At 43.7% G+C, this 13107-nt stretch overlaps 1 protein-coding gene across 5 annotated transcripts in view; it reads left to right on the top strand.

Moving 5' to 3' along the window:
• The first annotated feature begins 2456 nt into the window (after nucleotides 1-2456).
• Znf106 (zinc finger protein 106) overlaps nucleotides 2457-13107 on the top strand; it is a 56056-nt gene continuing 45405 nt past the window's right edge. For all 5 annotated transcript variants that reach the window (XM_041679262.1, XM_041679259.1, XM_041679261.1 and 2 more), the window contains exons 1-2: nucleotides 2457-2591; nucleotides 11643-11727. In XM_041679262.1, coding sequence (XP_041535196.1) covers nucleotides 11714-11727 — 14 coding nt within the window. In that variant the 5' untranslated portion in view covers nucleotides 2457-2591; nucleotides 11643-11713. The remainder of the gene's footprint in view (nucleotides 2592-11642; nucleotides 11728-13107) is intronic.

The following is a 13107-nucleotide window of genomic DNA, read 5'->3' as shown; positions in this document are numbered from 1 at the left end:
CACAGACACAAATAAATAGATGTAAAAACAAACAACCCTAGACACTGACCTGAAAGGAACATTCCCAGAAGAGAGACCAACCCACACAGAGTTGGGGGGGGGGGGGAGGAAGATTCTCATAACAACAAAATGTATCTGTAAGCCTGTCTGTTTAGAAACAGGAAGTTGTTTTCTGAGAAGTCAGAGAAAGAGCCTCTGCTGATTAGAAACGTGGCTGCAGGGGCTGGAGAGATGGCTCAGCGGTTAAGAGCACTGCCTGCTCTTCCAAAGGTCCTGAGTTCAGTTCCCAGCAACCACATGGTGGCTCACAACCATCTGTAATGAGATCTGGTGCCCTCTTCTGGCCTGTAGACAGAATACTGAGAATACTGTATATAATAAATAAATCTTTAAAAAAAAAGAAAAAAAAAAGAAAGAAAGAAACGTGGCTGCAAGTTCGAGATGATTGTAGAACGTGATAAACTAAACTGACCAGGGAAGAGGACTGATAAGCACTATAAACTGCTGGTTTACAGCCTGTAGAAATGAACTCAGCAGTTTCTGTTTTGTTGATCTTTCTCAAATCACTTCTTCAGGGCAGGGAGGAAGAACACATATGGCTGAATTCATTTAGAGCTGGGATGATCGTGGACGTGAAAGAGTAGTTCTCAGCTAGGGGCCGTTTCTGTCCTCCACAGGACCTTGGGCAGGGTCTGGAGAGTTGGGGGAGCCTTATCTTAGAATGCACTAGCCAGCAACTGATGGCAATTATCTGCTCCAAAACGTTAATATTTTAAAGTTGTGAAATCCTGCTGGGCAGTGGTGGCGCACGCCTTTAATCCCAGCACTTGGAAGGCAGAGGCAGGCGGATCTCTGAGTTGGAGGTCAGCCTGGTCTACAAGAGCTAATTCCAGGACAGGATCCAAAAACTACAGAGAAATCCTGTCTCGAAGAAAAAAAAAAAGGTTGTGAAATCCTGATTTAGGGTTATCTTGGTCCTCACCTATATTGCCTTTCCCTTAAATTATGGCTCAGAATTTACAGAGCAAAGCAGTTCTGTAGCATGCTTCAAGGATTTGTGATGTCACAAACACACAATTGGAAGAATTCCCTAAACCTTTAGAAAGAATCTGGATTTACACATTAATGAAGGTAGCTGTTTATTTTGATTTGAGGCTTTGATAGTTTTCTTTCTTTCTTTCTTTCTTTCTTTCTTGTGTGTGTATGTTTTTTTTTGAGACAGGGTAGCCTTGGCTGTCCTGGAACTCACTCTGAAAGACCAGGCTGGCCTCAAACTCACAGAGATCTGCCTGCCTCTGCTGGGATTAAAGGTGAGCGTGAGCGCCACCACGCCCAACTCTGATAGTTTTCTTAAATGGAGCTGTTCTTGTTGCACTGCTCATTAGCAACCACAATGTAACTGTTTACTGTAATCACTGCAAGATCCCAAACGAGCATGGCTGCTCAAAATTTAATATTACATTAAATATTCTCGTTTGAACCCTAAAAACTGACATTCCAAGAAAAATATCACTTTACATAAAGTTAAAAATTACTGTGGGGGGGGGCTGGAGAGATGGCTCAGTGGTTAAGAGCATTGCCTGCTCTTCCAAAGGTCCTGAGTTCAATTCCCGGCAACCACATGGTGGCTCACAACCATCTGTAATGAGGTCTGATGCCCTCCTCTGGCCTGCAGAATGCATGCAAACAGAATATTGTATATATAATAAATAAATAAAAAAAATTACTGCCGGGTGGTGGCGGCGCACTCCTTTAATCCCAGCACTCGGAAAGCAGAGGCAGGCGGATCTCTGTGAGTTCGAGGCTACAGAGAAACCTTGTCTCTAAACCTCTCCCCCCACGGTAAAAGTGGCAAAAGGCTTTTAATCCCAGATAATCCTAGCACTCAGATTAGCAGAGGGATCTCTGAATTTTAGGCCAGGCTGTTATACAGAGCAAGTTCCAGGACAGCCAGGGCTACCCAGAGAAACTTTGTCTCGAAAAACAAAACGAAAATAAATAATTACTAGCTAGGCTAAGATTTAAATTTAGTTCTGTTTTTGCTGAGACAGTTTCACTTTGTAGCCCAGAAACTATGTAACCCTGGCTAGCCTTGACCTCATATTGACCCTCCTCTTACAACCTCCAGAATCTGGGGTCTAGGTCTACCTGCTCAAAAGTTTCACAAAAAAATGAATAGTTTTGAAATTTAGTTAAGACAGTGTCACAGTTTATGGTGGAGGGCTATTAAAGTAGGAAAGAAAAAAAAAGTCCAGAAAAAGCTAGGAGAATGAGTGGGGGAAGGCTGAATGAAAGCGAGGTGCAGCGGACCTACCTGGGTTCTTCTTGTGAAGGGCCTTTTGCCCGGTGTCCGTTGTTCACTTCTTATGTTCAAATAAAGCTAGATGATTGAAAGGAGCGGATCGGGTGGGGGGGGTGGGGAAGGGAGCGCGCGGGCTGCGTGCGCTTGCGCGCTGGCGGCGGCGGCGGCGTCAGTGCCCGGCGGGGAGCGGGTCCCAGGCCGCCGCCGGACCGGAGGCTAAGGGGGCCTCTGGGAGCTCCCTCGCCGGGCCCTCGGTAGCCTGATGGCGTAGGAAGGACGGGCTGTGAGTGTGAGTATGGAGGGCCTGGCCTGGTGGGGCGTATCGGAGGCCGAGGGTCGAATGGTCTGCCCCTTGAGCATGTGGTGGGGCTGCGCCTGCACGGAAGCCACGCCACGGTGCCGCCTCCGATCCGCGTGGGTTTAGAGTTTACGGGTGAGCGGGGCACCTGGCTTCAGGGTACAGACCCACGGGGGCGGTCCGATTCTGCTCGCAACCCCTCAGGCTGGACGCGTGGCTCCAGGTCTTTGACCTCTGGGACAGGCCCTGACCTTTGTCGGCCTGGGGTCCGGGAGGAATCTCAGCCTTAGTCTTGTGTTTAAAAGCTGCGGATTTCAGTTTAGAACCACCTTCCCGCCTCTCAAGACTGACAGTCTCGCCTCTTTTTTCTGCCTTTGAGGTCTCTGCTTTGGGGAAACTGTTCTAGCAACTAGTGAAACACTATGTGTCCATTTAATATTTAGTATAATCTCAGTGCATAGTTAATGGAGAGGAGATGCTTGCACCGCCTCCCACTTCAGTGTGGTCTGTGTAGTAATCATCTTTGAGAGTAAAGTAAGCCATCTTGTTGGGGAAGTTTTAGATTTCACTGTTTCTGTTTGTTTTTTTTTTTTTTTAAGCATCTTAGACCCAGATAAGGAAGTTCTTTTAGCAGATTAGAACTACAGCCATCATAATGGTTTACATTGAGTTGATTTAAGACACATAACCTTTTAATACTAAGAGCCAAAGGCTCTTCTAAAATCCCATGGGGGAATCTTAAAATGTAACTTTGTTTTCAAGTTTGGCCAAGAATAACAGACTCGACTAGGGTTTACTTCGCACCCACTATGCTGCACTCACTAAGTCCAGGTGTGTCACAGGAAATTAACGGGATATTATAATAGATGATTTTTTTGGCAGCACTTTTCAGGTTACTGAGATACTGAAGACTGATGGTGATTTGCTTAAGCTCACGTGAGTGGATTACTGAACTTTCTCTGAGGTGACAGCAAAGCCCATCTTTTTCTGTTATGCCAAGCACTGCTGTTTGGAAAGCGAACTGAAGTTAACTATTGGGTCTAGAAAACAGTTGATTTTTATTTTTGAGACAGAATCCAGCTTATCTAGCCCAGACTGGCCTTGAATTTGAGAGCCTGAGTTTAATCACAGAGTACTTGGATTACAGGTATGTGCCCGTCTTAGCTTTTTGTTTTGCTTTGCTTTGTTTTGTTTTGATTTTTGAGACAGGGTTTCTCCATGTAACAGTCCTAGCTGTCCTGGGACTGCTTGATAGGCCAGGCCAGCTTGAAACTCACTGAGCTCCGCGGCCTCTGCCTCCCAAGTGCTGGGATTAAAGGCTGCACTGCCTGGCTCTATCTTAGCTCTTAACTAGAGAAAGTGTCGGGAGATTTTGAAGAGAGCTTCAGAGCAGCTAAAAAAGAGGAAAGGGGTCTCATCAAACCAGTTCAGAATCAAATTGCTTTGATAGAAAGGAAGGTATTTTTTTAAATATATTCTTTTTTAAGATTTATTTATTTATTATGTATACAGTATTCTTAGTATTCTGCATGTATGCCTGCAGGCCAGAAGAGGGCACCAAATCTTATTACAGATGGTTGTGAGCCACCATGTGGTTGCTGGGAATAGAACTCAGGACCTTTGGAAGAGCAAGCAGTGCTCTTAACCCACTGAGCCATCTCTCCAGCCCAGAAGGTATTTTTTTTGTTTGTTTTTTTGTTTTTTTCGAGACAGGGTTTCTCTGTGGTTTTGGAGCCTGTCCTGGAACTAGCTCTTGTAGACCAGGCTGGTCTTGAACTCACAGTGATCTGCCTGCCTCTGCCTCCCAAGTGCTGGGATTAAAGGCGTGCGCCACCACCGCCCGGCCCAGAAGGTATTTTTTAAAAAGAAAAACTATAGTAGTTATTGCATGTCTAATCTAGACATGCAACGAATTCAGGGCGAGTCTGTGAGAAAAGCAAGGTACATTGAGTGGTTCTGAAACCCGGGATGATTCAGTGAGAACTATACAGACAAGGTCTTATTTGGGGTACCAGAAAGGAAGGTTAGTATTTGTGTGCCCAAGGAATAAGAGCCCTAAACAGACCAATTGCATGAGATTACTCTGGCTGTACGTCTCAGATGCAGAGGTGCCCACTCAAAGCTTGCAGTCTGTTGCTGTTGCTGTAATCTGAAAGAGACTATCAGAAAATCTGAGTTCCCAGGTGTGTATCAGAGGACCTGTGAGGCCGGCCGATGGTGGCGCATGCCTTTAATCCCAGCACTCAGGAGGCAGAGGCAGGTGGATCTCTGTGAGTTCGAGACCAGTCTGGTCTACAGAGCTAGTTCCGGGACAGGCTCCAAAGCCACAGAGAAACCCTGTCTCGAAAACCAAAACAAAACAAAAAACAGAGGACCTGTGAAAACGAGACAACTCTGTTCAAATAATGAATGAGTTCTGGGATACTCTTTGTACAGTATGAAAGTGATGGTGTCAAGAGGGTGTACAATAGTGCCAATTTTAAGTGGATATACATGTACGCATATGTATTACATATAAGGACATAGAATGTGGAAAGTTGTCAGAATCAATTGAAAGTGTAGAATGAATGTGAAAGTCGGGATGGAAAATAGAAGTGAAAATTTATTGTCCAATGGCTCCAGAGTTTCAGTTTCACACTCTGTGAGGTTTTTTGCAAGCTAAATAAGCAGTCTTCTAAGCTTCATCTTTCAGCCCTAAGCTTTTTCATGTTTTTTATGACAAAAAGTTGTAAACTTTTCTTCTGTCTGCATGTATACCTGCAGACCAGAAGAGGTCGCCAGATCTCATTACAGATGGTTGTGGGCTACCACGAGGTTGCTGGGAACTGAACTCAGGGCCTCTGGAAGAGCAGCCAGTGCATCTCTCCAACCCTCAGGCTTGTTTGTTACGACAGAACTTGTTACAACAAATTGGATGCTTTTTGAATTCGGGTTAAACACTTTGGTGATGATGCCTGCCTTTCTTTCTGTCTGTTGTTTTCCCACTGTTAGTGATACTGAGATTGACTAGGGTTTAGTGGTGAATTTAGCCTCCATGGTCACCATTTTTGTTTTTGTTTTTTTTTTTTTAATAGTTTTTAGCTTTATAGCCATAGCTGACTTGAACTCAGTAGGTAGACCAATCTTGCCTTGAACGTGCAGCAGTTCTGACTCTGTGCAGCATCACCTCCATTGTTAAATTGTCTATCAGTTCTTCTGTGTCTTTAAAACTGTTATACACCTAGTATTTCCTATTCAAAATGTAATTGAGTGTCTTCAGAAAGGCAAAGCTCATGGTAAGAAATTACTATTTTTAACCTTTTTACGTGTATCATGTGTCCACGCTAGTGTGGGGCTCCATCCCCAGTCCACTATTCCATTTATCTATCTGTCTATTTATTTATTTATTTTGGCAGGGTATCTCAGGCTGGCTTGAAATTTACTCTCTAGACCAAGCTGGCATTGAACTCACAGGGATCCACTTGCCTCTTCCTCCCTCATTCTGGACCACTGTTCACTTTTTATAAAGAAATTGAAGTTTGAAATTAGCTTTACTTAAACCCATGTGGTGGTGTTTAATTTGGAGTCTGCTTTTTCCTACCATGCTCTATGGTAGGAGACTGGGAAGTGAGTGGGGAGTTGTTACTCTAGTGCTACTTGTGCTTTTGTTTTGCTATTGTTTTTTTGAGACAGTCTTACTATGTAGCACTGCTAGCCTCATGCCTCAGCCTCCCTGGTGCTGTGATTGCTAGTATGTGTCACTGTGCCCGTTTTGAGATAATTTTACTTAGGTATGTATACACGTGTGCTGCAGTGCGTGTGTGGAAGTCAGAGGACAACCGGCAGGGTTGGTTCTCTCCTTCTACTTTATGGTGTCCTGAGATTGAATTCAGGACATCAGACTTGGCAACAAGTGCCTTTACCTCCTGAACATTTCACCAGTCCAGCTGTGCTTGTTTAGCTTCAAAAGGTCATCAGAGGTTGATTACTAGGATATTTTGAAAAATCACATATACAGCAAGTGCTATTCATGGTTTTTGTGAATTTTTTTGTTGTTTTGTTTTCTTTTGGTTTTTCAAGACAGGGTTTCTCTGTGTAGCTCTGGCTGTCATGGAACTTGCTTTGTAAACCCAGCTGGTCTAGAACTCACAGAGATCACCTGCCTCTGCCTCCCAAGTTCTAGGATTAAAGGCATGCACACCATGCCTGACTTATTTATGGTTTTTGGGGGGAGGGGGAAGGGGAGGGGGGTTAGAGACAGGGTTTCTCTGTGGGTTTGGTGCCTGTTCTGGAACTAGCTCTTATAGACCAGGCTGTCCTTGAACTCACAGAGACCGCCCGCCTCTGCCTCCCCAGTGCTGGGATTAAAGGCGTTCACCACCACCACCCAGCTTATTCGTGGTATTTTTAAGCAGTAATACAGTCAATACCAGTTTGTTTTTATAGTTGCTAAATCATAATTTCATGTTTTTTAATAAAGTCATGCTAAAGAATATATATTGAGGTACCTATTTCATAGTAAATCACATTTATCTTTTATTTTAATTAGCACATTGTATTGATGTTTTAAATTTCATATGTGCAGTAGGAAGTTGTGGTTGAATAAGAATTGTCCCCCATAGGCTCATCTCTTTGAATGCTTAGTCACTTTTGATTGGAATAGGAGGTGTGTCCTTGTTGCAAAGGAAGTATGCCACTGGGTTGGGGGGGGCTTTGAAGTTTTCTTAGCACCACACCTACCTGCTGCTGTGGCCCCTGCATAACAGACTGAGCCCCTGAAGCTGTGAGCAGGCCTCTAGTTAAAGGCTCTCTTTTATCAGAGTTGCCTTGGTCATGGTCTTCACAGCAGTAGAACAGTGACTAAGGCAGAAGTATGGTTTGAATTTCATGCTAGGAAGGATGAGCTGGCACCGGAGATAGTTACAATAAAAAGTGGATAAAGGGTACCTGTTAAGTGTTTAGGGTGGAGTCTTGGGCATACTGACCCAGACAAGCCCTTCACCTGTGAGCTACTTCCTTGCCCACATTGTTTTGTTTTTGCAGTGTTAGGAATCAAAACCAGAATTCGGTGCATAGTAGGCAAGCAAGCACTTCACCACTAAGTTGTATTCAAAACTATCTTTTTCTGATCCAAATAACGTCATTCATAGAGTAGAGGAGAAGTCAAAGAACTATGTTCATCCATGTTAGCTGAGCAACCAGAGGAAAAATAGGCAAAGGGTTTAAAGGAGGTAAAAGGCAGTTTTCCCAATTATATCTGTCAAAGCTGCAACATCTTCATGTAAAATACAAATGTTGGAGGCTTTTTTTAAAAAATTGCTTACTTCAGAGTTAACCCAAGTCCTTTGGAAGAGGAGTTAGTGCTTTTAACTGAGCCATCTCTTCAGACCTGGAAGCTTTTTTTTTTTTTTTTTTTTTTTGTAGTAGGAGCTGCGGGTTGCATTCTGCCACCCAGCTCCCGCCACCGGCTAGCTTTACCCGAAATAACAACACACAAACTGTATTCTTTTAAACACTGCCTGGCCCATTAGTTTCAGCCCCTTAACCCATTTCTAATAATCTGTGTAGCACCACGAGGTGCGCTTACCAGGAAAGATTCAGCATGTCTGACCTGGTGGCTGGCTGCATCGCCGGCTGCCTCAGAGAGCAGAGCTATTGCATCTGCCCGGGAGAGGGGAGCATGGCGTCTCTGCTCCAGAGAGCAGAGCTGTCAAGTCTGAGCTCACTTCCTCTTCCTCCCAGCGTTCTGTTCTGTTTACTCCACCCACCTATGTTTTAACCTATGAGGCCAAGCAGTTTCTTTATTATAATTAACCAATGACCTTCCTCTATCATTTTTTTTTTTACAAAGTATGTGTTATACAAATACATATTATATATTTGAGTGTGGACAGGTGCTTGTGAGTACAGTAGGTGCCTGTGGGAGCCAGAGGTTGTTGGGTCCCCGTGGAACTGAAGTTGCAGGTGATTGTGAGGTGCTTGACATGGGTACAAGGATTGAACTTGGGTCCTCTGCAAGTACTCTTAACCGCTGAGCCATCTCTCCAGATGAGAGCTTTTGGTCAGTGACCACTGCTTCAGTCAGTTTCTGTCCCTTTTTGTCCCTCTACTCCAAGGCATTTTGATACAATCCCTCCCCCCTTCGATTAGGTTAGACCTTAGTCTACATGGATCGGGAAAATATTATAAATTTCCCACTGGCTCCTGTGGCCCCCAGGATGTGTCATAACACGTATTGGCCAGGGGTTAGGGAGCCAGGTGTGGTAGCACATGTCTGTGCTCCCAGGCAGGGGCAGGAGGACTGGAGTTTCAGGCCAGCTTGGGCTATGTAGAGAGAGACCCTATCTTAGAAAAGAAAATACAAATACACAAAAACCACCCATAGTTTTTACACTATCAAAGCCCCTTTTGGGAAGTTGTTCGTCTTTGGAGATATAGCTCAGTGGCAGAGTAGGTACTCTGGCATTTGTATGACACTGGGTGCTGTAACTAGTACTGAAAAACAAAACTCTAAAGCCAAGTGTGGTGGTATACTTGTAATCCCAGCATTTGGGAGGTGGCAGCAGGAGGATCAGGAGGGCAAGATCATCTGCGTAAAGAGCTCTCAGCCAGCCTGGCTACCTGAGACCCTCTCTTTTAAAAAGTTTGCTGATCAGATTCCAACCTGAGGTTCTAACCTGGGTGCTGAGATCCACAGCAGACCCCATTTCCACTCCTGTCCCAAGTGGTGCTACATGTTATCAACATCAGAATACTTAAAGTTACATTAAGTTATAGTTAAAGATTTTAGTGTTCTTTTTTGCAGAAAGGGTATTCATGTCTGAGTGCTCACTCATGGGTGGTGGTGTGCGCATACAGCATGTGGAGATCTTTAGACTACTTCTCCATGTTGGTCTTACCTTTCTGGCCTGCAGACTTCTGGAGACTGTCCTACCTCTACATCCTGTCTCCCTGTAGCAGCACCCTGTGTACCAAAGTATCGTTTTTTTTATTAAGACCCACTCTGTAAAGTGAGGCCCTCCCAAAAGTGTCAGCCAGCTCAGGCAACCAAGGGGTAAAGGCAAAAGTTATTCTGTTGCTTCCCGATTGTCCTGTCTTACCAGAACTCCCATTAATTTCTGTCAGGGTTAAGATGAAGAATAAGGAAATTGCCTGTAGGATTCAGGAAAGGGATTTTAACCTAATTATTACTCCTCATCTTGCCCTCCCCCACATACACTAAGTTAAATTAGTGTTTTACAGCGAATTGTCATTTGGAGTCTGTGTTCACTTATTAAAGTTTCTTTGGAAGCCGGGTGGTGGTGGCGCACGCCTTTAATCCCAGCACTCTGGAGGCAGAGGCAGGCAGATCTCTGTGAGTTCAAGACCAGCCTGGTCTACAAGAGCTAGTTCCAGGACAGGCTCCAAAAAACCACAGAGAAACCCTGTCTCGAAAAACAAACAAACAAAACAACAACAACAATAACAACAACAAGTTTCTTTGGGTGACAGTGTTTTAAATACAGTTCTTAACACTAAGAAGTGTTTTCAACTAGAGCCACGTGATAAATATTTGGAGGATATTCTTTTTTCTTTTTGTTTTTTGTTTGTTTGTTTGTTTTTGAGATAGGGTTTCTCTGTTTAACAGCCCTAACTGTCCTGGAACTAGCTCTGGTAGACCAGGCTGGTCTCAAACTCAAAGTGATCCTCCTGCTTTTGCCTTCCGAGTGCTGGGATTAAAGGTGGATGCCAGTGTTAGGTAGCTCAAGCTGGCCTTGAGCTTGACCTAAGGGATTTACAGGTAATGCCTGGTTCTGGAATCTCTGAAGATTCTTAGAGTAGTTCTTTTTGGGGGTTTTCAAGACAGGGTTTCTCTGTGTAGCTCTGACTGTCCTGAAATTAGCTCTGGTGTAGACCAGGCTGGCCTTGAATTCACAGAGATTCCCCCCTGCCTCCCAATGCTGGGATTTTAAAGGTGTGCACCACCACCGCCTGGCTTCTTGGCATGGTTCTGTTCTTTGTGCAGATAGCTACCTCTTTTTTATTAATAAATTATATGGATGATTCTATGAGGCTAGTTTGTGAAGAACTGAGTACAGGAGTGGAGACAGGAAATGAAACCAGTGTTAGGTAAGAGGAGAAACAGATTGGTAGGCATGACAAAGAGTTTTTTAATTTTCTGTGAAATGGGAAGCCACAGGAAATGACCTAGGCAAAGAAATAACATAACTTAAGTTTTATTTTTGTTTATTTGAGATATGTCTGAGTGCTGGCCTGGAAGTCACCTGCCTCTGCTTACAAGCGCTGGGATTAAAGGTGTGTTGCACCGTGCCTGGCATAATTTAAATTTTAAATTGTCCCGTTCTGAGACACTTCAGCTGTGGCTTTGAGAGAAAACCACAAGAAAGTGAGAGTGGAAGTGGGGACTTACACCCCGAGGCTACGCTGTGGTTGATGTAAGTGCCTCACCGGTGAGATGTTGGGTATGTTTCAGTAGGACTGACAGCATCTGCCAGCTGGGCTGTGAAGGGGGAGTCAGGGATGACACTTAAAGTTTGCTTGTTTGGTCAGGTATTTTGTTGTTGTTGTTGTTGCTTTTTTTTTTTTTCAAGGCAGGGTTCCTCTGTAGCTTTGGCACCTGCCCTAGAACTCGCTCTGTAGACCAGGCTGGCCTCAAACTCACAGTGATCCACCTGTCTCTGCCTCCCAAGTGCTGGGATTAAAGGCTTGTGCCACCACCCTCTGTTTTTCTGTTTGGTTGGTTTGCGGGTGTTGGGTTTTTGTGTTTTTTTTTTTTTTCCAGTTTTTTGATACAGGTTTTCTCTGTGTATCCTTGGCTATCCCAGAACTCACTCTGTAGATCAGGCTGGCCTTGAATTCACAGAGATCCGCCTGCTTCTGCCTCTTGAGTGCTGGAATTAAAGGTGTGTGCCACCACCTTCAGCTGTTTGTTTTTCAAACTTTAGTAGATGGAAAGCTAGAATTTATATTTATTGAGATTGAAAGATTGAGAGAGTGGCAGAGTGAAAAGTGAATTGAAGATGCTATCTAGAAAGGTTACTGAATGTTTCTTCCTTGTTACAGGTTGACATTGAGTGTTTCAGATCTGGTCACTATGGTCCGAGAACGAAAATGCATCTTGTGCCACATTGTGTATGGCTCAAAAAAGGTAACAATGAAGAAAGAGCACCTGATGCTTTGTGGAAACTGTTTTGAAGACATCTTAAAAATAGTTAAAACTTGATATTTAGAATTTTAAGTTGTTACAATTGTATTGTTTGTTTTGCTGTACGATCTTAGAACTGCTATGTCCTCTGACCTCAAATGGTAGTGATCCACCTGCCTCTATCTCCCAAAGTTTGGGAGTGCCGTCACACTGCATATGCAGTACTGGAGAACACATCCGTGGTCTTTGCGTGTTAGGCTCGTTCTACCAGCGCGTCTGTAATCCATTCCAGGAGGATTTTTTATGTGTTAACCTCTACTCAGAATTTAGGGTTCTCAAGGGTATAAAGAACTTTAGCAATCAGCTAAAGAGGAAATATCTTACAATTCAAGGTACTTGAGATTTTATTACGTTGTGAAATTTTTCTTTGTTGTCTACCCCAGGGACTTTAAGTGTCCTAGGCAAACACTCTGCTTTGTGAGCTATATCCTCAGTCCATGAATCATATATCTTTTGGTTCACAGATGTTTAACAAATAGTGCATTTATTATATGCATTTTATTTTTTTGTATATCTAGGCTCAAGAAAAGTATAGTCCAGCCAGGTGTATTAATGCACACCTTGGGAGAAGAAGCAGGAGGCCAGTCTGGTCTACATAACTATACTATGTAGACCAGGTATAGTATAGCAAAGGTGGTGTTAACAGTATCCAGAATGTCCACAAGGTGAAGCAAACAGCCAAAAGGGGAAAAAACAAACACCCAAACATGTGAGGAGGAGGGCTGTATGCATGTGTACAAGTGTAGACCAGGCTGAGCTTTTTTCTGTGGGTGCCAGGGATTCAAATCTCATACTTGTGCAATAAGTGTTCTTATCTGAGACATCTCCCTACTCCCCCCAAAACAAGCTTTCTTTGTTATGTTTTGTTATAATACTTATTTAACTTTATATGTGCATTTTTTATGAAGGTGTCAGATCTGGACCTAGAGTTACAGACAGTTGTGAGCTGCCATGTGGGTGCTGGGAATTGAACTCTGATCCTCTGGGAGAGTAGCTGGTGCTCTTAATCACTGAGCCATCTTTCAAGCCCTGTTTTTTTTAAACAATATTTTTAGATTTATTTATTTTCTATGCATGAGTTTTTTTACCTGCATGTATGTATATGCACCATGTGCATGCCTAGTACCCGAAGAGGTCAGGAGAGGATGTTGAGACCTCTGCACTGGAGTTATAGGCAGTTGTGAGCTACCGTATGGGTGCTGGGAACTGAACCTGGGTCTTCTGGAAGAGTTGCTAGAGATCTGCTAAGCCATCTCACAAGCCCCACAACAAACTTTTTTTTTTTTCAAACTTTTTTTAAACTAAAAGAATTTGCTTATGCTT

The sequence above is a fragment of the Microtus oregoni genome, unplaced genomic scaffold (assembly GCF_018167655.1).
Source record: "Microtus oregoni isolate MIOR12 unplaced genomic scaffold, Mior012 000031F_ref0000149, whole genome shotgun sequence".
Lineage (NCBI taxonomy): Eukaryota > Metazoa > Chordata > Mammalia > Rodentia > Cricetidae > Microtus > Microtus oregoni.
This window is presented reverse-complemented; position numbering and strand designations above follow the sequence as displayed.